The 23,849-nt window shown below is 56.5% G+C and overlaps 2 protein-coding genes across 15 annotated transcripts; one reads left to right on the top strand and one right to left on the bottom strand.

Annotated features, from left to right (window-relative positions):
• Nucleotides 1-900: 900 nt before the first annotated feature.
• PIP5K1A (phosphatidylinositol-4-phosphate 5-kinase type 1 alpha) lies at nucleotides 901-19,221 on the bottom strand. 14 transcript variants are annotated; one of them, XM_071726871.1, is made up of 16 exons: nucleotides 19,117-19,221; nucleotides 13,454-13,495; nucleotides 10,584-10,657; nucleotides 8,912-9,042; nucleotides 8,510-8,627; nucleotides 8,097-8,249; nucleotides 7,145-7,444; nucleotides 6,464-6,669; nucleotides 6,291-6,374; nucleotides 5,577-5,625; nucleotides 5,162-5,246; nucleotides 4,686-4,823; nucleotides 4,153-4,282; nucleotides 3,226-3,306; nucleotides 1,505-1,589; nucleotides 901-1,014 (listed from the first exon to the last, which is right to left on the bottom strand). In XM_071726871.1, exons 2-16 carry the CDS (start codon nucleotides 13,467-13,469, stop codon nucleotides 1,012-1,014), a joined length of 1,653 nt encoding a protein of 550 aa, XP_071582972.1. In that variant the 5' UTR covers nucleotides 13,470-13,495; nucleotides 19,117-19,221; the 3' UTR covers nucleotides 901-1,011. The 14 variants fall into 14 exon arrangements, 12 of the variants coding, with proteins under 12 accessions (XP_071582972.1, XP_071582969.1, XP_071582967.1 ...); XM_071726868.1 differs by lacking the exon at nucleotides 19,117-19,221 and adding an exon at nucleotides 18,561-18,658 and having other exon boundaries at nucleotides 4,153-4,261; XM_071726866.1 differs by lacking the exon at nucleotides 19,117-19,221 and adding an exon at nucleotides 18,561-18,657.
• Nucleotides 19,184-23,836, top strand: VPS72 (vacuolar protein sorting 72 homolog). Its single transcript, XM_071726879.1, is given in 7 exon segments — nucleotides 19,184-19,217; nucleotides 19,220-19,299; nucleotides 20,356-20,505; nucleotides 20,611-20,722; nucleotides 23,044-23,162; nucleotides 23,164-23,221; nucleotides 23,327-23,836. Coding segments are annotated over 7 exon segments (699 nt in total). The 3' UTR covers nucleotides 23,473-23,836.
• The last annotated feature ends 13 nt before the right edge of the window (nucleotides 23,837-23,849 follow it).

Genomic DNA, 23,849 nt, shown 5'->3' on the forward strand with positions numbered 1-23,849 from the left:
CAACATCTGCTTGGAGAAGTCTGTCCTGTTGAGGTCAGAATCTCAGTTTCAAGAGGAGAGGTATCAAAAGGGGGCAAGGGGATAAAAAGAGGGGGGATCTGGCAGGGGGGGGGCAGCAGGGGGGGTTTGGTCCATTTGTTTATGAAATATTTAAAAAAAAAAAAAACCCGAAATACAACCAAAAATCATGCCCCTGACAAAGAGTCCCCCTTCACCTCGTAGGGAAGGGAGGAAAGGGCTGAGTTTAAAAAGGGGGGAAGAGAAAAAGGAGTTTATCCAAAACCTCCCTGAAAAAGCTCTGCACATTCCAAGTCCTCTCCCAGCAATCCTGGGGGTGGTGGGGGAGGTTGGGGCAGCTCCCCCTTTCTGCCTCTCTCCCACTGGGAAGAAAAAAAAAAAAAAAAAAAAAAAAAAAAAAGCCTGTTTATTTAAAAAAAAAAAATTCCTATCTTGCAGGACTAAAAGGGAAGTGATGTGACCCGATTCTGAGAAATATTTAAATTAAAAACTTGTTCAAAATACAAAATAACCCCACGTTGTTCTGCCCCAAGGAGGCTCCAGTGCCACTGGGTCCCCCCCAGCACCCCCAAGAGCTGAATCTTCTCGCAAGGTTTGGGGTGTGGAAATGGTCAAACAGCTGCTTCTGGGAAGTCTGATCCCATTTCCAGAGGCCTTCAGCCCTTGGGGAGCAGCTGCTCCTCCTCCTCCTCCTCTTCCTCCTCCTTCTCCTCTTCCTCCTCCCACCAGGCTCCAAAGCCAGGAGGACAGCAGGGCCACAGCTCTGCTGCCAGGAGATTCCAGGTGCCAGAAGCTCATTCTTCAGCCATCCAGCTTTTAGGTTTCTGTCCTGGTAAGATTTTCTCTCTTTTTGTCGTTTTAATTTGTAAAAAATGAAAAAAAAAAAAAAAAAAAAAAAAAAAAAAAAAAAATAAAAACCAAAACGCATCAGCAAGAGGGGCTGAAGTGTTATCAGAACTCCACAGAACAATCAACTTCCATCGTGCTGTTGCTTCACTGCAGAGAGAAAAGAGGAAGGGGGGAGATGCTGGAGGGGTCTCTGCCTTCCTCTGAGGAGCTGGGGGTCTCCTCCCTGGTCTTCCCTGAAGCCCCCTCCCCCCTGGGCCTGAGCTGACCCCAACCACCACCCCACATTCAGTCACCCAGGAGTCACCCACCGGGTGGGCAGCACCATGAGCCTGGCTGGCTCCACCCTGCCACCAGACCCACTCCAGGCCCTCAGGAGAGAGGAATGTCTCTGCTTTGCCTCCTGTTTATCTCATTCCAGGCCTGTGGGGCAGCAGATTATCACAAAAAGCAGGAAAATGCCTGGTACAGCCAGGCTGAGCCTCCACATTCCAGAGGGGGATGAAGAGCATCTGCTCCCGCTCCGCTCGCATCCCTCTCCTCACCCCTTGTCCCAGCACAGCCAGGGACAGCACAAAACCCCCCACAACCTTCCATCCACTTCCAGAGACACTCTTTTCCCCTCAAAAAAACTACTCACAAAGCTGATCTCAGTCTCCTGCAGGTCTTCAAGCTGCTCTCTCAGCTCTGGGGAACGCTCAGGTATGGAAGGTCCCGGGGAGCCGCTGGGGAGACACAAGGGGGAGACCTGTAAAGCAGTTTTTAGAGAGTGAGTCCCATCTCCAGGCCTCTCCCATCTCCAGGCCTCTCCCATCTCCAGGCCTCTCCCATCTCCAGGCCTCTCCCATCTCCAGGCCTCTCCCATCTCCAGGCCTCTCCCATCTCCAGGCCTCTCCCATCTCCAGGCCTCTCCCATCTCCAGGCCTCTCCCATCTCCAGGCCTCTCCCATCTCCAGGCCTCTCCCATCTCCAGGCCTCTCCCATCTCCAGGCCTCTCCCATCTCCAGGCCTCTCCCATCTCCAGGCCTCTCCCATCTCCAGGCCTCTCCCATCTCCAGGCCTCTCCCATCTCCAGGCCTCTCCCATCTCCAGGCCTCTCCCATCTCCAGGCCTCTCCCATCTCCAGGCCTCTCCCATCTCCAGGCCTCTCCCATCTCCAGGCCTCTCCCATCTCCAGGCCTCTCCCATCTCCAGGCCTCTCCCATCTCCAGGCCTCTCCCATCTCCAGGCCTCTCCCATCTCCAGGCCTCTCCTGCTGCACCCAGGCCCAGCCCGGCCCAGCAGCATTCCTGAGGCAGCTTTCATCTGGAGGCACAGGCAGCATGATCCCTGCTGGACCAGGCACCCAAAACACCACCTGGAAAACCAACCCCCAAAATCGATGGGAATTCAAGACATTAAAAAGGAGGAGCTTTGGTCCAGCCAAGCAGCAAGCAGCAGCACCTCTTTCCAGAAGTCTCCAAGCATCTCGTTATTACAGAAATGGTCCTGGGTGAAAACAAAGAAACCCCAAAGCACCAGAGCTCAGCGAGTCTCAAACCTCTCCAGACACCTCCCCTTGTTGGAAAAGCCCCTGGTAAATCTTCCACAACCCTTCCACAACCCTTCCACAACCTTTCCACAACCTTTCCACAACCTTTCCACAACCTTTCCATGCTCTGAACACCAGCTGGAGCCTGACTGCAGGACCCAGGACATGTGCCCCACGGTGGGCCCCAAGCCCAGGACTGTTTTTACCCCAACACCTCTTGATTTCCCCACTTCCTTCCCAACCCAAGGAGCTGAAAGGTTGTAACCTGATGGCCCAGAAGCTCCACACTTCCCACCTTGGGTCCTGTCCCCTGAGGACACAGTGATCACAGCTTCTCTCCACTTCACACTTCACCCACACCAAGCAACAGAGGAGCTTCCAGGACTGCCCGTGGCCAACACGCCCTGGCCCAGCCTTAATTAGTGGGTAATTAGATTGCACAGGAAGCACCAAGCTGTGCAGTCAGCAGGCTACACCTCACCCTCTGCAAACACCCAGGGATCAACACCCCAGGGGCAACGGGGACCCCCCAAAAGGGACAGTGTGGGTCCCCCCCTCCCTGCCTGGTGGGCACTGGGGGCTGCTCTAGAGGAACACAGGATGGTGCTTCCAGAGGAACACAGGATGCTCAGCTTTGTGTTAATTAGCAGTGCTCAGCACCCAGGCAGCCCTGCAGGATGAATCACAGCATCCTTGAGGTTGGGAAAGACCATTGAGAGCCCAACCTCCAGCCTGATGCTGCCAAGGCCACCAGCAAATGACAGAGGTGTCCCTCTGCAGGGGAGGGGTCACCCTCTGGAGCCCTTTTTGCTGCAGGATCCTCCCCTCACCTAGGCAGGAAGGTGCCAGGAGCTGCTCTTGGCAAATCCTTTGCTGAGCTGTCAGCTTTGTGCACTTGTACTCCCACTGACCTACGTAGAGATTGAAGGAGAGAGACCCCCAGTTAAGTGAGCACAGAGAGCACCTGGAGCATGCTGAGAGGCTGGGGAAGGAGCAGCTCTGGTGTAGGATCCCTACCAAGAAGTCCTCAGGTTTTACAGAGGGAGTAAGAGGTGTTTATTGCAACTGCACCTTCTCCTCCTGCAGCTCAGGAGAGCACAGGCACTGGGTCAGGAACAGGGAAGGTGCTTGCTGATTGCTCCCAGAAAGAGAAGTGAACACCTCAGAACAACTTCTACCAAAGGGGTTGTCCTCTGACCACAGCTCCTCCTCGTCCCTGCTCACCACTTCAGACAGAAAGGGAACATTCAAAGGCAGCCACCACCTCCCTCCATGCATTTCAGCTCCTGAGACAATGGGAACCACACTGGCACAGAAGAGGAGTTGTAGGAGCTCCAACCAGGGAGCTCCCCAGAGCAGCAGGAAGGTCATCTCCATTCAGCTCTTCACGGGCACTCTGGCAGGGACACTTTCACCACACAATCACCTCCACTCCAGAACAAAGCCACTAAATACAGGACACACGAGGAACTGAAAGCCACCAGGACCACCACACAGCCCAAGCAGAGGATGCAAGATTGTCACCTGCAAGGAACTGCAGGCAGGAAAGGGGACCCAATGCTCCCCCCTTGCACATGCTCCAACCCACAGCTCTGAACTTGCCCCGCAGCACAGGGCCCACCCCAAGAGGTGGTTCTGCCAGCATGCCAACAACCCCCAAAACACCCAGAGAACAGCACCAAATCCTCCACAGGGCTCAGGAACCTGCCCTGCAGGAGCTGCCAGCCTGCCATGCCCTGGGACAGCAGCAGCCTTACCTGTTTGCAGGTGAGTTGAGGCCTCCACTGCCCAGGGAAGAGGTGGAGAGGGTGGTTGCGACGGAATCGCTGTTGGCTTCATCCACTGGCAGTGTCCTGGGCAGGAGATCTGGGCGACCAAGGTGGGAACCTGAGTTGAAGCACAGACTGTTCCATCACCAGCACAAGTGGGATCATGTGCGGCACGAGCTCCCGTGACAGCCAAGGTGAGGAGGGGGAATCTGTGCTGGATCCCACCTCAGACACCCCAGCCCTGAGGAACCAGCCCTGGAGAAGCTCTCTGCTCCAAGCCTCTGCCTCACTGCCCATCCCACCTTCTCCCCAGCACCAACCCCAGGGGCACAACCTGTTGAGAAGACACCAAGAGACCACCCAGCCCCAAGCCCACTCCCCAGGGCAGCAGAGGCCACGCTGGGTGCTTGGATGAGGCTGAAAAACCCCGCACTAAGACACAGGAGCTAACAACTCCCCAGCTTCCTCCTCTTGCCCTGTGTTTGTTGCAGCAGAAAACTTGGAAACCCCCAGGCACCAACCTTGCTCTACATCTGCCTCTGCTGTGATTTGTGCTTTGGCCTCACTGCAGAGGGGTGGCTGGGAGGGGACTCCTCCCTGACAGCTCCGCCGGGGAACCGCCGTGCCAGAGCGACTCTTCTTGGAAGGGGATGGCTTTACTTGAAAGAGAAAACCAAGAAAAACTTTACTTGAAAGACAAAAACCAAAAAAAAAAAAAAACAACCCCACTTTTCTAACATGTTCAGGAAGGAGCAAAAAGACCCAACGCAGCAAACTCTCAGTGAGAGAGTCAGGTGTAGTGGCTGTGCTCTGAAGGAACAAGCCGAGGGGTGAAAACAGATCCTATTTGTGAGGCAAGAACAATCTAGGAGGAAGGAAGAGGGGACACAGCACAACAAACTTCCTCAAGCTCCTGGAGGCTGCTGCCCACCTTCCCAAACCCCAAGCAGGGAGAGGCAGAAGCCCCAGTGATGGCCAGGGGCCCCAAGGTACTCACGTGGTATTTTCCTGAACACGGTGTTGCACATGAAGTGTTGGAACCTGTCAGCATAGAAGCCAGGTCTGTGCACAGATACAGAGTCCTGCAGGCCCAAGGAAGAAACATTAATATGCAAGGCTTAATTAATGAGTGACCAAGGTTAACAGGAGGGAATGCAACAGGTGAGGCTGGCTTGGGAATATCAGGGATTCCCAGGGTCACTCCCAGCAGCTGCCACGAGAAGCAGATCAGCAGAAGTTGCACATACAAAGCAATCAGTGCTTGTTAATGAACAAGCAGGTGATCAGCTCTAAGAGGGCAAAGACAGAAATCCAGGATCTGATGCCCAGGAGGAGCAAGGACAGCAGGCACAGTTTAACAAGACTCTGGTGTTCTTGCTAAACAAGTTTAAAAGTGCTATTTTCCCACTCACCCCGTCATGTACAAGGGCCTTCCAAGAGTGCTCCAGCTTCTTGACAAATCTGAAAACAAAAAAAAAAAAATAAGAACTGAGTCCCCAGGGTCTGCATCACACCAGCTGGCTTGGTACTGAAGCTGGCCACTGGCCACTGTGGCCAGCATGCCCCAAACACCAACCACTTCACCTTCAGATCCTCTTCATTGTCCCATTTTTGTAAGACCAGGGCTGGTGGCACAGTGCACTCACCCAAGGGGGGTTTCACAGGCAGAATTATCAAGGGCAGTCAACTTGCAATGACTTTTTAACATAAACTTTACAATTGTAACCCTCTGCATGTTGGGTTTTGACAGAAATGGAAGAAAAGCCTTACAGCTAAGTTGTCCTTTTACAGGGAGAAGTGGTGATGGCCATTTAAGGCCACCACTGTCTTTTTTTCCTTGCCACTCCCCACACAGTGCCTGTGTACAACCACCACAGCACAAAGAAACAGATTCCTAAGGGTCAACCTATTCCAGGAAGGGGAAGCAAGACTTGGAAGTTGATCCCAAAAAATCCAACTTGAAGAAAAGAGCGGTTAACGAAAAAAAAACAAAAAAAAAACCCAACCAAACATTCATTTGTGTCATAACTATTTCCTGAACACCAATCCTGGCAAGCAGGCAGAGGCAGTGCTGGGGAGTGGTTTCCCCCTGAGGTGGGACAGAGCTGTCAGGAAATGTTTCTTACCTGTAGGACTGCAAGACATCAATGATGCCCACGTAGAGCAGCAGCCTCTCCCCCTTGGCGTTGCGGGCGGGGATGCCTCCCATCCTAGGGGAGGAGAGGCAGAGCCATGACACAGGGTGTGTCCCCCCCTCTGAGGAACTGGGGAGTGCTCCTGGCTGAAGCAGAGTACTCACTGGTCATCAGTTTCAATGGTGCCTCCTCTCCGGGCCTCTCCCTGGATGGATTCCATGGCTGTGGAGTACAGAGCCCTCTGGGCCGCAGGACGCCGCGTGTCCGCCTGGGACGTCCCGTCCACCACCCCGTGCTCCCTCTGAGCCAGGTCCATGTTATGGATTGCAACCAGCAAACTGTAATCCATGATTTTAAAGCTCTGCAGGACCTGGGCAGCAAGTTGACAGAGGATGGTTGGTTACTGCCAGCCCAGCAGACTCCCAGGACAGGCATTTTCAGGAGCCTGGAGCCCACAGCGTATGGAGGGGAAAGCTTTTAACCCACAGAGTCAGCTCAGTCAGGTCACCAAAGTGACCAAAGTGGGAAGCCCCCAGCACAGACTGCTGCACAATCACTCCACTCAAGACCAGGCTTGGTGAAGCATCCCACCCCTCTCCCCTGGGGAGATCCTGCCCTGCTCCAGAGCTCAGCCGTGGCACAGGGGGCTTCCTCTGCCTCCACAACCACGCTGGGTTTAACTCAGGTTGGAGGCACTGAACCAAACTGGGCTCCAGGTCCTGCTTCTTGCCCACACCACCAGCAAAACAACAGGTTCTCTAAGTCATGGGTGGCAGCTGCCATCTCCTCTCAAAGGCAAAGCTCAGAAAAGAGGGAAGCCCTCTCCACAGCACCCTTCCACTTACCAGACAATCTCTCTGCAAGGTTTTGCGCAGAGCATTATACATGTCAGCGTCTAAGAAAAGGCCATCAGGGATGTCCTGCATGAAATCCAAGTCCTTGTAGGTTGGGAAAACCTTCTCCCTCTCCTTCTGGGAGGCTCTGCGTTTGTAGGTGGAGCCCTTGAGGTCATACTTGAGGTGCATTTTGACAGAGCGGGGCAGTAAGTTGTTCATCACCACGATGCGGATGTTTTTGCCTCCAGCCTGGACACAGTACAGGCCATAAAACTTTGGCAGCAGAGTCCTGGGATTCTGGTTCAAGTTCTGAAAACACCAAAGGCAAAGAATAAAACTTCAGGAGCCACTCGAGTTGACCCACGTGCCAGCCAGAGGAGTTATTGGCTCTTTTTTGTGCTTCTGTACTGCAGTGGAGCTGGCAGTGAGTCAAAGCTGTTGCCAAAGAAGCTGAGGAAGGGGCAGGTGAGCTCAGGGAACCCATGGGTGATGCCTACAGCCACTGACAACCTCTCTGCACAACACAACCAGTCCAGGAAGGACTGTAGGAAGGAGGGAGTCCTTGTTCACACAGCATCTAAGCTGAGGAGAGCTGAGCAAAGGAAGAGCTTGTGCTCGGCCTTGTTGAATTCAGAGATTAGGTCAAGCCAAATACATCACAACAGAGATGGATCTGGATTCCTGTGGCTGCAGAAGACACCAGGCAGAAATTTGGAAACAAAACAACCTGGTTCTGGGCTCTCCAGGACTGGTAAAGCCTTTTTTGCTACAGCCACTTCAATAAAATCAACATGCCTTTACTCTCAAAGCTGCTGCTTCTGTGTGTAAAAAGTTAAAATCAGAGTTCTCCAACTCTTCATCACTGCAGACAGAACCAGGGGGTCCACAGCAGTGTCTGTCACATTGGCCCACGTGGAGACCCCTCCCCAGCTTGCAGAGAGAGCCCAGCCCAGCCACTCACCATGTAGTAGCCAGGCAGCAGCTTCTGTAAGAACTCAGCCTCTTTGTGCTGAACAGTTTTGATGATGAACTCGTCGTCACCAGACACGTAGAAGAGGGACCCACTGGCCCCAGAGTTTGACAGTTCAATGAGAGGCTCATTGCAGAGAGAGTACTGGGGAGGAAAGGGGGAGAAAACATCAACCTTGCAGAGAAAGTACTGAGGAGGAAAAGGGGAGAAAGGTGAGAAACATCAACGGGGACCTTCAGCACCACAGCTCCTCCCTCCCAACACCGCCCGGCTCAAACCCTGGGGACACACGCACAGCACCCCCTGGCCACGGGGCTCCAGAGGTCTCAGAAGGGAGAAAGGGGGGACACAGCCATCACTTGGGGCACACAGGAGATGGGAAAGGGGGTTCTGCACCCACTCACCAGGTAATCATCTGGCCGGATCCCAAAGAGCTCCCGGAAATAGCGGAAAGCCACGGGAGCGTAGGTTTTGAACCGAAAGTCGTTGTAGTGATGAGCTGGGGTCTGGTTACTCCCTTCACTGAGCAAGGGGAGAAGCACAGACACACACACAGACACCAGTTATGTGCAGTTGAAATGTTTCTCTTCAGAAAGTGTCCCAAAAGCAACCCCCAACTGCTCCTAAAGGCCCTGCTCAAAGGGGACACGTGCAGGAGCACCCGGCACCGCTTGTCCCCAGCACCAAGAAGAGCCAAGGTCCTCCAGAAGCAAGGACTCAGCTTGCTGCAGCTCCCTCACGTTGGGAACTGCTGCTGCTGCCCCCCCCAAACAAAGCACCCAAGAGAGAAGAAAGCAAGCACAGACCTTGGGAAGAAAGTACTTTCTACTACTTGGAAATCTTGCATGAGAACATCTCTCTCGGGTTTGGTGCTCAAGCTTCCCACTGTGTGTGTGATGCCCAACTGGATGGCACCTTTCAAGGCAGAGGATGTTGTCTGGAGGGGCAGAGAAAGTGTGAGTCAGTGTGGAGCAGCAGACTGGAGAGAGGAAAGAAAGGAGGAAAAAAAAAGAGAGTCCCCCATTTGAAACTTCTCAGCTGGGGTATTTTACACCTCCTGGCTCCAGCTCCCGTCCCTGGCTGGTCCAACACCAAGGGACTGGAACTGGAACCAGCACCCAACTGGCCCTTAAAAGGACAGAATTTCACTTCAACCCCTGCCACGTGGGAAAACTCACTGGGAGATCAAAGTGTTTGGCAACAGAGGACACTGCAGTGTCCTGGGGGACAAACACTCCAAGGTTTTTCCCCCAAAGCCACGGAAAACCCCCGGGAACATTTCTCTCACTCAACTGCTGTGAGTTTTTTGTTGCTGTTGTTGATGCTGAGAGTTCCCTGAAGAGAGCAACAAAACCTGGCAGCCCCCACAGCTTGTCAGCAACAGCCTCTTCTGCTCCAGCTGCCTCTATCTGCTGTTTCCTTCAGGATTAGATGGGAAGGAGGAAGGACCTGACTCCACTTCCTTGCCCTCCAAAGGCTCAAAGCTGCTTGGAAGCAGCTCAGGGCTCAGCTCACCTGGCCCAGAGCAGCTCTGACCACCACAGCACCCACCAGCTCTGCTGCCTTGTTTGTGAACACAGAGCCACGGGGCCAGGTTGCCAAGGAACAAGTATTTTTCTCTTTTATTAGCCAGCATGAGCAGCTGAGCAGCTGACTGCCTGTTTACCATTGCTTTTATAGGGCATAGAATTAAAAAAAAAAAAAAACCAAAATACAATTTACCACCCCTGGGAAAGGAGGGGATGGGGAAGGGACAGACTGCTCACTGAGTCTCACTCCCAGATAAACCCCACACGGTGCCCCCTCCTCCCCCCCCAGGTTTCTGGGACCCTTGCAAGAAATATCTCAGGCATTTTCCATTGGCTCCTGCTTCCCTCTCCTATTTCTGCTGCCCAACCTTCTCTCTCTGAATTTGCTGGGAAGCTGTGACCCCAGTTCTGGAGGCACAGGCAGCTTCACAAGCTCTCTGCTGGGGGAACACCACTCCAGCTCCTTCCTTCTGCTCCCACTGCACAGCCAAGGCAAGGGTGCAGCTGAGATTCTGGGCCATGAAACACCCTTCTCAAACCATTGCTCACTTCAGCTACATCCTAGAAGTCAATCTCACTTCACAGAAAGTCATCCTGTTCTGATGAAGCCCAAAAAATCAGAAGCACTGTCTACAAAACACCCAAATTTACAGGCTTTAAAAAAAACCTAAAAAGCAATCAACCCTTTGTAAAGCAAATTCCAGTAGTGCCACAAGATCCACAGACCCAGCAGGACCCAGCAGGCCAGAAGAGGCCTAGGAAGTGCTGCTAATGGGCAAAGCTTCCAAATAATTCCCACTTCAGAAGTCTAGAGAGGAGAAGTGACTGTCACAGAGGTGTCACCCACTGCCCAATGCCAAAACTGGTGAGACTCACCGTGGCTCTGTGCTTCCTTTCTGCTGCAGAGTGGAGATGAAGAGCCCAAGGAGCTGTGCAAGAGGGATCTTACCTTTTTGTAGGTTGTCTCCCCCGTGGAGTCCACTCCTCTGTGCCCTTTCCTTATTGTCTGTGAGCCTGGCTGCCCTGGAGAAGAGGGAGAGGGATAAAACAGGGCTGTGCTTCCTGCCTCCAGCCCAGCAGGGTTCACATTTTGCTTTTCTTCCTGTTTTTTTGTTTTTCTTCCCGTTTCAAACACAGCAATTCAGGATTTTCACGTGGGAGCCCTGACCACAGCTTTCCAAAGCCACCTCCACCCAGGACCAGCACCCCCATCACACCAGGGGCTGCTCCCCAACTCAGCATTTCACCAGATTAAGCTTCACACCAAAAACCCAGCCAGAAGGAAGCTTCTGGCACTTGGCCTGCCACGATGAAACCAAGAAAGCTCTGCTCCACCACCCTGCCACCAGGCTCTTGGCCTTGCCAAGCTCCATCAGGACACAGGGACTGGGGAGACATCCCAGGCAGCGCAGTGGCACTCTTGTTCCATAGCAATTAAGCCCTTTTAATTTCTTTTGGTTTGTTAAGTAAGCATCTGTAATTATGTAAATGGAAACCTCTAAAAGCCCCACGATTTCAGCAATCCTGCAGCAGCCACTGCCATCCTCATCACCTTGGAGATTCACTGTGTTAATATTTAATCAGCCGTGCAAAAAAAAAAAAAACCACGTCCCCCCAGGATTTAACTAAAGCTCTCTCTCCCTCTCTCTCTCTCTCTCTCTCTCTCTCTCTCTCTCTCTCTCCACAGAGGACCCAGCAGCAAATCTTCTCTGGGCTGCCTTAATGACACAAAAACAAACCTTAGAAAGTGAAGAATCACAGATGAGAAGAGGGAGCATCCCCAGGCACCTCTGCTCTGTCCCCTGCCACACCGTGGCACATCCTGACCCGGGAGGTGATTTTTAAGGATGCTGGGGAGCACCTCAGCACAGATCAGAGCATGGGGGGCTCCACCTCCTCCTCTTTCTTCCCACTTCAAGGAGTCTTGGTTTGCCTTTTCATGTAGGGATTTGGGAAGTGCCAGTGGCAACCCTCCCAACCAGAATGGGTCACAGAAAAGGGTGAGTCAGGAAGGGAAAGCCGCAGCCGGCAGCATCACCCAGCTCCCAGTACACCCAGTTTCCCCAGCAGGAAGCTTCCCCCCCCCTCCTCCTGCCAGTTTCCAAACCAGTTTGCTGCTGACTGGGGAATACAGAATTCCTGTCTGACCACGATTAAAAAAAAAAAAAAAAAAGCAAAACCATTTAATCACATCTGAGCTGGTGAGGTCTGTGAAGCTCTGGGGCAGGACTGCAGCCACCAAGGGGTCAATCACCCATCCTCCTCCTCCTGCCCAAACAGGCTCCCTCTGAGCCCAAAAATGTTATTAGAGAACAAAACTCAGAGGTAGAGGTTTTCACACTGTTTCTGTTCTCTCCACTTTTTTTTATTGCTTTGTAACAGCAGTTTTGTGTCATCCCCCCACCATTCTTGGAGAAGCGAAGGGGTTAAAGTCGATGGCACAAAGGTAACAACACAGAATCATTTGGGCAAAGCAGCTATTTTTGGGTCTGTTTAAACACCTCTAAAATGAAAGAATTCATTAGTCATAACTCCAACCCAGAATGAAACTCTCAGACAACTGAAAAAAAATGGCTCAAGAAACCTAAACAGTTAATTCTGGCCAGAGGAAAGGAGATCAGGGTTAGCGAGTCCTGCCCAACAATGAATTCACCATATCCCAGAAAAAAAAAATTTAAAAAGTTTGCTTTTTTTCTTCCTTTTGTGATTCTGGGAGCAATCCCTACGGGTGATTTCAGAGCATTCCTCAGAGCTGTTTACTGGAAGCTGAATCAACCTAAATAAAGAGCTGTCTGCCTCACCAGCCTGAGCTGTCCGGGATTATTTTCAGCCAGCAACAGATCGAGTACTCTGTGACAAAAACACTGGGAAAAAAAAGCTAAAAAAGTTGTGGGGATGGCACCTGGGCAAACAGTTCAGACAAATATTTCACTGGAAGGAGCAAGGAAGAAGGCATCTGGGTCAGATCCTCACCCAAATGAACACACTAATTCGGGACAGCCAGGACAAATACCCACTCTATTTTTAAACAGAGCCTCTCAGACAGAGTTAAGCTGGGCCTCATGTTTTAGACAAAAATAAATAGTGAAAACATCAGCACACCCAAACACATCATCAAGCTCAGCCCTCCTGAGCCAGCCCAGAGCCAGGACACAGCACAGCAGCATGCAGGGTCCTCCCTCCCCACACTTTTCCCCCAGACAGGTCCTCTCCATGCTCAAAAAACTGGAATGTTCTCCCTCCTCACCTGGACGCTGCCTGCAGGAGGTGGCACCCTGGGTAAGAGCACCTCTGGCCACACAGAAATCACTCGTGAGCCCAGCACAGGCTTGAGCCCAAGATTTAAACCCCCCCAAGCCCTCCCTGGAGGACTTCAGAGCCTCCCTGGACACATCCAACTCGCTGCCCGCAGAGAAATCCCCCACACGCATTTATTTATTTTTTTTTTTCCCCCCCGGAAAAATGAAGTCTATTTGGGGGGGGATGTGTCCCCCAGGCCAAGGCCCACAGGAACAGCAGTGAGATTTCTTTGTGTGGAAGCACAAACTGGGCAGAAACCAAAGCAGAAAGGATGGGCTGGAACAATCCTGCACGGGGGAGAGGGGTTTAGGTCAGGAGAGCGCTCACACAGCACAACAGCAGCTTTTGTTGGGAGCAGGAGCAGCTTTTTTGGGGGGGGAAAACCAGAAAATACACCAGGTTTTGTCAATCCTCAAAAGCCAAGGCAGTTAAGTAATTCAGCATTTTGCTGCTGGTTACTGGAGAGGAAGAAACCATGCTTTTTGTTTCTTTTTAAGCACATAGATGCAATACTTCTACCTCTTCGATACGACATCACTGAGCAGCACAAAAAGCTGAAATCTACACGAGGGAAAACAAAAAGGTTAAAGGGTTGGTGTGGTGAAGTCACGTGGCAGCTGCTTGGAAAAGAAAAGAGAGGTTTTTTGTTTTTTTTTTCCCTGAGAAAAGTCCAAAAAGCCCTCTTGCCACCAAGCTAAGAAAAACCAAGGTCCAAACTCTGCAGGCGAGAGACTTCCGAGCGAGGTCGTGTGGTCACGGGCAATAAAAATCTCTCCCACCAAGCTCAAAGCCTCAATATTTCATTTGCTTCTCTCAGAAAGCTCTTCTGAAAAAGGGCAGAAGTCTGCCCTGAACCAAGAGCCAAAGCCAAAAGCATCTGGGGATGGAAGGGAGCTGAGGCAGCTGAGCTCAGAACAAACACCCCCCCCCCCCCAACACTCGACCCGGGCCAGAAGGCCAAGCAGTGAGTAATAACATTGAAATCCTCTGCATCCATAGAGTGGTTCTGATCCATCCCAGCAAAGGGCATTAAGCAACAGCATCAGAACTGGTAAAATCAGGTTGGGCCACTCCCCAAAGTCCCTGGACCCCGCTGACACCTCCCCACCAGCCAGGGAGAGAGGAGCTGGAAGAAGGCCCAGGGGAAGCTGGAGGAGAGGCAATCTCTGTAACGTTATCTGAGCACTTGTGGCTGCTTTGCAGAAACTTTAAACCTTTCCCCAATCTCTTCCCCACCAGCAAAGTGCCAAGAACCCTGCAGGGAGGTCAGCACACCAAGTCACAGAGAAATAAAGATGTTTTTTCAGCCCAGAGGTGGAATCGAGAAGGGGTTTCCACGCACAAGGTCACCGGCATTTTCTGAGCGCTCAGATGAGAGCCAAGGCCAGGCCTCAAATCCAAAAAAAAAGCCTCAAACCACCTCAAAACAACTCCTCTGCCTTCTGCAGAGGTGCTCACCCAAGACAGAGAGAAACATCTCCAAGAGGATGGAGTTTGGGCTTCCACCTCCATGCCCTGCAGGGCGGTGCCCACGGGTCAGAGCTCAGATGGGCACTGACCTCACAGAAGCTCCAGATCCACTGTCTGGGGCTTATCCCAGGGATTCCAGGAAAAGATGAGCTCCATGGCAACTCCTTCTTTGGGAGCTGCAATCCCAAAGCAACACAGCTCACCCAGGTTGGGAGGAAATCTGTTCTCCCTTTGTGTCAGCAAACCTTGACCAAAGATCAGGCAAACAAAACCCCATCTGCACGCACACAGAAACATCACAACAGGTTCCTCTCCCCGCTGGAAAATTCTTAGAATTAATAAATAAAAAAAAAAAACAACCTGCGAGCCAAATAAAAGAGACTCAGGTGCAGGTTTGGTTTCAGCAGCAGAGGGCTGAGCCAGCCCAGTGGGCAGGAGGTAGGACTCAAGGTGGAAACTCTGAACTTTCCAGCACCTGCTCCTGGCTGTGTTCCTTCCCTCCTCTGTCCGGAGCCCTCCTGCTCCCCAAAAAACACCAACTCTGAGGCCGAGCAGACACAGAGACTCTTTGGTCCTTGTTACCAAACAGCTTGGGAGACAGAGAGAACCTCAGAACTGCAAAAATCACCAATGAGAAGAAATAAAGCAAGGAGCAAATTCAGGAAGAGCAGCCCCAGGTGCAGGGCAGGGCTGGAAAAGGGGACGAATGCGTTCCCGTTATTGCTTTTCCGTGTGTCCCACGGCACCAGGATCTCAGGGAGAGGAGGACAGAGGTGGTTTCCAGTTTCCCAGCAGGAGAGGAGGCAGAGGAAGGCATTTTGGACACCAGCACTTGCTGGAATGTTTGTTGGCAACTCCTGTAACCTGTACGAAGATGGAGGAGACTCTTCCCCCCCCTTCCCTACGGCGTCGTCCTTCGGCACCTCAGGATCCCACTGGGATTTGGGAAATTGATCCCATTCCCTGATTTCAGGCCCCAGGTTCTACACCTCTGAGCTCCTCCTGCTTCCCACCAAAGCCAGGGTTTTAAATTTAAGCTGATCCTGGTGCCCAGGACACCAAGAAACACCCAAGACACTGATGAACTGAACCCCCAGGCTCCTAGGACACAGATCCCAACAATCAGTGCTCCAAAGCTCCTCCTCTTCTTCCCTGGGAAGTGAGGGTGCCAGCAGCCTCTGGAACAGGGATTTCCCTTGGAAGAGGGATTCCAGCTGAGCAACTTGCTGGGAACTGACCCCAGAGGGAGCTGGTGCTGGGGAATGCAGGCTCAGCATCCTGCACCACCACCTTCACCGAGGCTTAGGATGGAGGGAGGGGGGGGGGGGAAGATAAATAATCCCCTCCCAGAAGGGAGGAAGATTTAGGTCATCTGTAAGGAATCTGCTGCCCGGGGAGAACTCTGCTTTTCCTACACAGCAGAGCCCCCAGAGATGCAGTGAGAGGGAGAAGTTTAATCACCAAGGCAGGGTGAGAAGGATGCCACGGCTCGGGGGACACAAAACCCCAGTGCTGGAGAAGGGAAGCTCTGGGGGTGGGCAGGTTATTTCACCCATCTCAAAATAAAGAAATAAAAAAAAAAAAGGGTTTTCAAGCTGTGGGAGTAGTGGGGAGGAGAAACCAAACCCCAAAGTGGCCCCTTTCAACAAACACAGGAGGGGTGGCTTTTCCTTCCTCAAGGGGAATTCAGTTCTAACTCAGGAAAACCAAAACCCCAAAATCCCAGGATTCTCCCCAGAGAAGTTCCCCTCCTCCAAGGGACAAAGCTGTCACTTCTCCGAGCCAGCTGGCTCCTACCTTTCTTCTGGGGAGGGGAATCTTTTGTCTGACAGGAGCAGCTTTGCCCCCCAGCAGCTCACACACAACTCCCACGGCAGCAAAAGGGCCTCGTGGGGGGGGGAGTTTTGGGATTTGGGGTGGAGGAGCTGCCAGTGCCAACCTGTGACACCCACAGAGATGTCACAGCTGATGGCTGCAGAGAGGAGAGATTTTTATACCAGAGATGGGACTTGGAGTCACTTGAGGGGCCTATTTTAAGCTGAGCTGCTCAGATGTTTTTATTTAACAAACTCATCTTCCCTCCTGCTTGGTCTCGGTGAGGTGGGATCAAGAAAACCTCCTCCCTCCTGCAGGAACTGGGTGGGAAGGGGGGGTTGGGGATGAGTCTTTCTGGGTTGTTTTACACCCACATGGAAAGGCTCAGCAGTTTGGGCCCCTGCTCTCTGCTTGCTTCCAATGATCTCCCTCTCCCCAGAAGTGACAGAGCCATTCTCAGGGCAAATCTTTTGTCCCTGGACTCCAGGGAGGGGCCAGGGTGACAATGAACCCTCCCCTCCCTCTGCCCCCCTGCTTATAAAGCACCCAAGGCACAAAGAGCCAAACCACTGAAATCCCCCACATGCCTTTTTTTTCCTTTTTTTTTTTTTTTTTTTGGCACGTTTCAAAGCAGCGAAATGAGGAAGGGGAGAAAAAAAAAACAAAAAACCAAAAAAAGCCCCCAAAACCAGGGTGAGGCTGAAGGCCCCAGGCAGGCAGGGATCAGCCCAGGTGAGGGGCTGCCACGTAGGGCAGAGCTCAGGCTCTGTCACAACCAGAATTCAAATCCTGTGGGGAAGGTAAAGTGAGCCAACACCTCACCAGGCAGGGAGACAAACAAACAATGGCAACGATTCTGCCAGGAAAGGGGGAAGAGATTTACTCCTTTACCCACGTTTTTGCTCCTCAGTAATGCTCCCTGAAAAACCTTCCAAGCTTTTGGAATCCGCCTCCTTCTTCTCAGCTCAGAAAAAAAAGATCAAGAAGCCCCTCTCACAAAAGTCAGTTTGGTTTGTAGCCACAGACAAAGAGTGAAGAAGCCACTTTAGAGCCCATGGAAAGAGGGACGGGGCTCTTGACTCCCCCCAAAACCACTGCCAGACCTGTGGATCTCAGCTTTAAGGACCAAAAGTGCCCTGGTTTATCCCAGAGGAGGTTTCCAGCCTTCATTACCATCCCTCTGTGTTGGGGGGGGGGATGAGGACAGCGCAGAGCTCCAACCCTGCCTTTTGCAGCTTCAGCTCTCATCCTAAATCAGCCCTCGGAGGATTTCCAGCCCTTCCCCTTGACTCAACACAACAAATGCAAACCCGAAGCCGTTCCCATCCCCACAGTCTCCTGCCTCCCACAGGTGCCACATGGCTTTGACGCTCCCATCGCCCTGCCCAGCACCAGATGCAGCAGAGAAAAGGCTTCTACCTCCCCCAGACCCACCGAGGGATTGATATTCCAGCTCCTCTCGTCCCTCCGTGCCCCGGGAGGCCCCGGGTCCTGCTGTCACCCCCCGGGGCAGGTGGCCTGACTCATGGCTCAGGCTCTAGGGACACAAGGGAATCAGGTTTCCCTTGGCACCCACCCCTCTGCTCCCCTCCACCCCATCGAGCACCCTAACAGAGCCCAAACCCCCCCCCACACACAAAACCCCCAGCCCCCTCCCACCTACCCTTTTCTCGGGGATTTTCCAGCCCCATCCCCGCCCAGAGGAGCTTTGCCACACGCAGTCAGAAAATCGCCAGCCTTACACCCACCCCCCCACACCCCAAAACCAGCCCCCCCCCCTACACACCCCAAAACCTCCCCCCCCCCCCAGCCCCGCAGAGTCCCCGCACTCCCCACGGAGCCACGCGGACCCCGGGATGCCCACCCAGCCCACCCCCCCCCCGTCACTCCCACACATCCTCCGGAGAACTCAGCCCCCTCCTCCTCCCACCCCCGGCTTCACCCCCCACAGGGACCGAGCTCCCCCGGTGCCCGCCCCGGGAGCCTCTCCCCGGCCCGCGGTTTCCCCCTCTCCTCGCCGGGCTCAGCCCAGGCCCCAACTCCCTTCCTGTCCACACCCGGCCCCACACAGCCCGCCCACCCCCCAGGCTCCTACCTGCTCCTCAACCCCCTCAGGGGACCCCCCTCAGCCCCACACCCCCCTCCCCCCCACACCCTCCAGCTCCCCCTCAGCCCCACAGAGCCCCCCACCCCCCCCCTCAGCCCCACAGAGCCCCCCCAGCACTTCACACACCCCACCACCACCACCACCACCCCCTGCTCAAAGCGCTCCTCGCAGCCCCGCAGGACCCCCCCGGGCCCCAGAGCCTCCAACCCCCCCGCTCCCGGCCCTGCCCCGTACCCGCCAGGCCGCCGCTGCTCCCGCTGCTGCCCCCCGACTCGGGCCCTGCCGCCGCCATTTTGCTGCGCTCCCTCCTCCTGCGCCGCCCGCGCCCCTCCCCGCTTGGCCCCGCCCCCGCCCCTCATTAAGCCCCGCCCCTTCCCGGTCGGTCCCGCCCCTCAACTTTAGGCCCCGCCCAACTCACTTGACCACGCCTCCTCTTTGCCCCTTCCACCTGGCCCCGCCCCTTCCCGATCGGTCCCGCCCCTCAACTTTAGGCCCCGCCCAACTCACTTGACCACGCCTCCTCTTTGCCCCTTCCACCTGACCCCGCCCCTCCGGACGGTACCCACCTTGCTACCGGAGGGGGGGGGGGGGAGGTGTGTGTGCCCCCAGCGCCTGAGCAACCCGGGACGCGGGACCGAGAGGAGAGGGGCGGCGAGGGGCACGAGGGCGCTGGGGACGTCACGGGGCTGCCGAGGAGACGTCACGCGGTGACGTAATTTTACAGGTTGGTTTCCCCCTCCCCCTCTTATTCTCCCCCCCCCCAAACCTTATTCTCCACGCCGCCATCGACCGCTCGGCGCTCGCTCCCCGGGTCCGGGCAGGACGCGCAGCCGAGCGCCGATCGCGGCGGCGGAGCGATGAGCCTGGCGGAGGGCAGAGCCCCGCGGCGCACGCCGGGAACCGCCTCTCGGGGCTGCTGGAGGCCGAGGAGGAGGATGAGTTCTACCAAACCACCTACGGCGGCTTCACTGAGGTACCGGGGAGCCCCGGAGCTGCGAGCGAGGGGGGAGGGAGAACCGGGAGGGGAGTTGGGGAGTTCCGGGGCGAACGGGACACGGAAAGGGTCCTGGGGACGTGAGGGGGGGGAATCCCCAGGGGGGTGTTTGGGGGTGAGGGGCCCTGGGGTGGGGGGAGACACCGGGAGGGAGATGGGGAACACCGGGGGGGGGTGGGGAGCACCGGGAGGGAGATGGGGAACACCGGGGGGGATGGGGGTCACCGGGGGGGGATGGGGAGCACTGGGGGGGGGGGATGGGGGTTACCGGGAGAGAGATGGGGGTCACCGGGAAGGAGATGGGGGTCACCGGGGAGCCCCGGAGCTGCGAGCGAGGGGGGAGGGAGAACCGGGAGGGGGAGTTGGGGGGTTCCGGGGGCGAACGGGACACGGAAAGGGTCCTGGGGACATGAGGGGAATCCCAGGGGGGTGTTTGGGGGTGAGGGGCCCTGGGGTGGGGGGAGACACCGGGAGGGAGATGGGGAACACCGGGGGGGGGGGTGTGGGGGTCACCGGGGGGGAGATGGGGAACACTGGGGGGGAGGATGGGGGTCACCGGGGGGGAGGATGGGGGGTCACCGGGGGGGGGACGGGGAGCACCGGGAGGGAGATGGGGAGCACCGGGGGGGATGGGGGTCACCGGGGGGGAGATGGGGGTCACCGGGAGGGAGATGGGGAACACCAGGGGGGGGGGTGGGGGTCACCGGGGAGGGAGATGGGGGTCACCGGGGGGGAGGATGGGGGTCACCGGGGGGGGGGACGGGGGTCACCGGGGGGGAGATGGGGAGCACCGGGGGGGATGGGGGTCACCGGGGGGGGGACGGGGGGTCACCGGGGGGGGGGGGGGGGGGGGGGGGGATGGGGGTTTACCGGGGGGGGGGATGGGGGTCACCGGGGAGTGCAGGGGGAGTTGTTGCGGGGACAGGGACAGGGGGGGTGCGGCCGACGGAGCGGCCACCCCCACGCACCCCCACGCGGCACCGTGGCCGTGGGGTCCCGGGTGGGGGGGGGGTGACAGCTCCTCCGTCCCCGCAGGAGTCGGGGGACGACGAGTACCGGGGGGATCAGTCGGACAGCGACGATGAGGTGGACTCCGACTTCGACATCGACGAGGGGGAGGAACCCCCCAGCGACCCCGAGGAGAACGAACCCAAGCGCCGCCGCGTGGTCACCAAAGCCTACAGGGTGAGGGTCCCCTCCCCCCGGGATGGAACGGGGCTGGGGGCACGGGGAGTGGGTGATCCCCCCCCCCCCCTCTCTTCACGTCCTGTACCCCCCCCCCCCCCACAGGAGCCCCTCAAGAGCCTTCGCCCCAAGAAGCCAGAGGAGCCCAGCGGGGGCTCCCAGAAGCCCCGGGAGGTGAAATCGGTGCCCCTGGAGCTGCAGGATGATGTGGGGGACAGTGAGTCTGGGGGGGATGGGGGGGGACAGGGGGGGGTGCTCACCCACACCCCACAAGTCTGGGGGGGGGAGCAGCCGGGGAGCAGGGCCACCCCGTGGCCACCTCTCAGCTCCCTGCTCAGCCCTGTGGCCACCTCTTAACCCCGTGGCCACTTCTTAGCCCTGTGGCCACTTCTTAGGCCCTGTGGCCACTGCTCAGCTCTGTGTGATCATTTCTCATCCCCGTGCCCCCCTCTCTGCCCCCATTCCCCTCTCCCCCCCCATCCTCCACACTCCCCCATTCACCCCTCTCACCCCACCTACTCTCCCCCACACCCCCCATCCTCTCACCCCCCAACAATCCATCCCCACCCCCAACCCCTCACACCCCACTAACCCCACACTCCCCCCATCCCCTCAACCCCATTCTCCACTCCCCAACCCCCCACACCTCCCCACACTCCCCTACTCCCCCCATTCCACACACCCCCATTCCCACACTCCCCCCATTCCCCTCACTCCCCGACTCCCCCCCCCCACACCCCCCATCCCCAACCCCCCCCATCCCCACACCCCCCCATTCCCCCACACCCCCCCATTCCCCTCACACCCCCCAATTCCACTCTCCCCCCAATTCCTCTCACCCCCCAATTCCTCACTCCCCCCCAATTCCACTCTCCCCCCAATCCCTCCTCCCCCCCATTCCCTCACCCCCCCAATCCCCCTCTCCCCCATTCCCCTCACCCCCCAATTCCCCTCACCCCCCCAATCCCACTCACCCCCCCCAATTCCCTCACTCCCCCCCCAATCCCACTCACCCCCCCAACCCCTCCACACCCCCCATCCCCACTCACCCCCCCATTCCCCACCTCCCCCCATTCCCCACTCTCCCCCCATTCCCCACTCTCCCCCCAATCCTCTCTCCCCCAATTCCCTCTCTCCCCCAATTCCCTCTCTCCCCCCATTCCCTCTCTCCCCCCATTCCCTCTCTCCCCCCATTCCCCTCCCCCCAATTCCCCTCTCTCCCCTCGTTCCCCACTACTCCCCCCATTCCCCTCTCTCCCCCCATTCCTCTCATCCCCCCATTCCCCTCTTTCCCCCCATTCTTCTCTCTCCCAATTCCCTCTCTGCCCCCAATTCCCTCTCACCCCTCATTCCCCACTCTGCCCCCCTTTCTCCCCAATTCCCTCTCTCCCCCCATTCCCTCTCCCCCCAATTCCCCTCTCTCCCCTCGTTCCCCACTCTCCCCCCACTCCCCTCTTTTCCCCCCATTCCCCTCTCTCCCCCCATTCCCCTCTCTCTCTCCCAATTCCCTCTCTCCCCCAATTCCCTCTCTCCCCTCATTCCCCACTCTGCCCCCCTTTCTCCCCAATTCCCTTCTCTCCCCCATTCCCCTCTCTCCCTCATTCCCCACTCTCCCCCAATTCCCTCTCTCCCCCCATTCCCTCTCCCCCCAATTCCCCTCTCTCCCCTCCATTCCCCTCTCTCCCCCCATTCCCCTCTTTTCCCCCCATTCCCTCTCTCCCCCCATTCCCCTCTCTCTCCCCTCTCTCCTCCTACTCCCCCCCATTCCTCTCTCCCCCAATCCTCTCTTCCCCATTCCCTTCTTTCCTCTCTCCCCCCAATTCCCTCTCTCCCCCCATTCCCCTCTCTCCCCCCATTCCCCTCTCTCCCCCCATTCCCCTCTGCTCCCCCCATTCCCCTCTCCCCTCATTCCCCTCTCCCCCCATTCCCCTCTCCCCCCATTCCCCTCTCTCCCCCCATTCCCCTCTCTCCCCCCATTCCCCTCTCCCCCCATTCCCCTCTCCCCCCATTCCCCTCTCCCCCCATTCCCCTCTCTCCCCCCATTCCCCTCTCTCCCCCAATTCCCTCTCTCCCCCAATTCCCTCTCTCCCCCATTCCCTTCTCTCCCCCATTCCCCTCTCTCCCCTCTCTCCTCCTACTCTCCCCTCTCTCCCCCCATTCCTCTCCCCCCCATTCCCCTCTCTCCCCCCATTCCCCTCTCTCCCCCCATTCCCCTCTCTCCCCCATTCCCCTCTCTCCCCTGACTCCCCCCTCTCCCCCCATTCCTCTCCCCCCGTTCCTCTCTCCCCCCATTCCCTCTCTCCCCCATTCCTCTCTCTCCCCCCATTCCCCTCTCCCCATCCTCCTCTCTCCCCATTTCCCCTCTCTCTTCTCCTACTCCCCCATTCCTCTCTCCCCCATTCCCCTCTCTCCCCCCATTCCCCTCTCTCCCCCCATTCCCCTCTCCCCCATTCCCCTCTCTCCCCTGACTCCCCCCCTCTCCCCCACTCCCTTCTCCCCCCCTCTCCCCCTCTCTCCTCCCCCCTCTCCCCGGGGCAGGTCGGAAGCACATGCGCCAATCCACCACGGAGCACACCCGCCAGACCTTCCTGCGCCTGCAGGAGCGACAGGTCCAGTCCAAACGCAAGAAAGGTCCCAACTACGACCGCCCCCTGACCCCAGGAGGAGCTGCTGGAGGAGGCCAAGATCACCGAGGAGATCAACCTCCGCTCCCTGGGTGAGCCCCCCCCAAAAAAAAACCCCAAAAACAGCACAGCGGGAGGGGGTTGGAGGGGAGGGGGGGTCATGGGGTGCTGAGCACCCCCTCCTTGGGCTTTCCCAGAGAATTACGAGCGCCTGGAAGCTGACAAGAAGAAGCAGGTCCAGAAGAAGAGGAAGTGTGTGGGGCCCGTGATCCGGTACTGGTCGGTCACCATGCCCCTCGTCCCTGAGCCGGGCAAGGAGGAGAACGTGGACGTGGAGGGGTAGGTTGGGGTCATCCCTGGGGGGTTTTCCCCCCCCCCACTCACACCCCTCAAATAAACCTCAGCTTCCTCCTCTGGGAGGGAGGAGACCACTCCTGATCCCTCCCCCAAGGTTCTGTTCCAGGGAGAGGATTTAAGGGTGGGTTTAGATGGGATTTTAGAGACCAAAGCTTTGCCTCAAAAACAGAACAGGGAGGGGGTTGAGGGTAACAGGGTCAACATCCCTGGAGATGTTGAAGGTGAAGCTTGAGGAGTCTTTGATCTGGTTGAGGGTTGGGTGACCTTGAGAGGTCCCTTCCACCCCAAATTATTCCGGGATTCTCCAAGAAGGGAGTTTGGGGCAGCACCTTGGAGCCTCCTGAGCCCCTCCCTCCCCATCCC

Source organism: Heliangelus exortis, chromosome 27, assembly GCF_036169615.1.
Source record: "Heliangelus exortis chromosome 27, bHelExo1.hap1, whole genome shotgun sequence".
Lineage (NCBI taxonomy): Eukaryota > Metazoa > Chordata > Aves > Apodiformes > Trochilidae > Heliangelus > Heliangelus exortis.

What these genes read in the sequence shown, in the direction of transcription:
- PIP5K1A (XM_071726866.1), bottom strand. Translation starts at nt 18,618, where the DNA reads ATGGCGGCGGCAGGGCCCGAGTCGGGGGGCAGCAGCGGGAGCAGCGGC. An exon ending in GAGCAGCGGCGGCCTGGCGG is followed by an intron (nt 13,496 to 18,560) that starts GTACGGGGCAGG and finishes TCCCTCGTGTAG; the next exon opens with ATTTCAGCTTTTTGTGCTGC. An exon ending in AGAGGCAGATGTAGAGCAAG is followed by an intron (nt 4,283 to 4,685) that starts GTTGGTGCCTGG and finishes GCTTCAACTCAG; the next exon opens with GTTCCCACCTTGGTCGCCCA.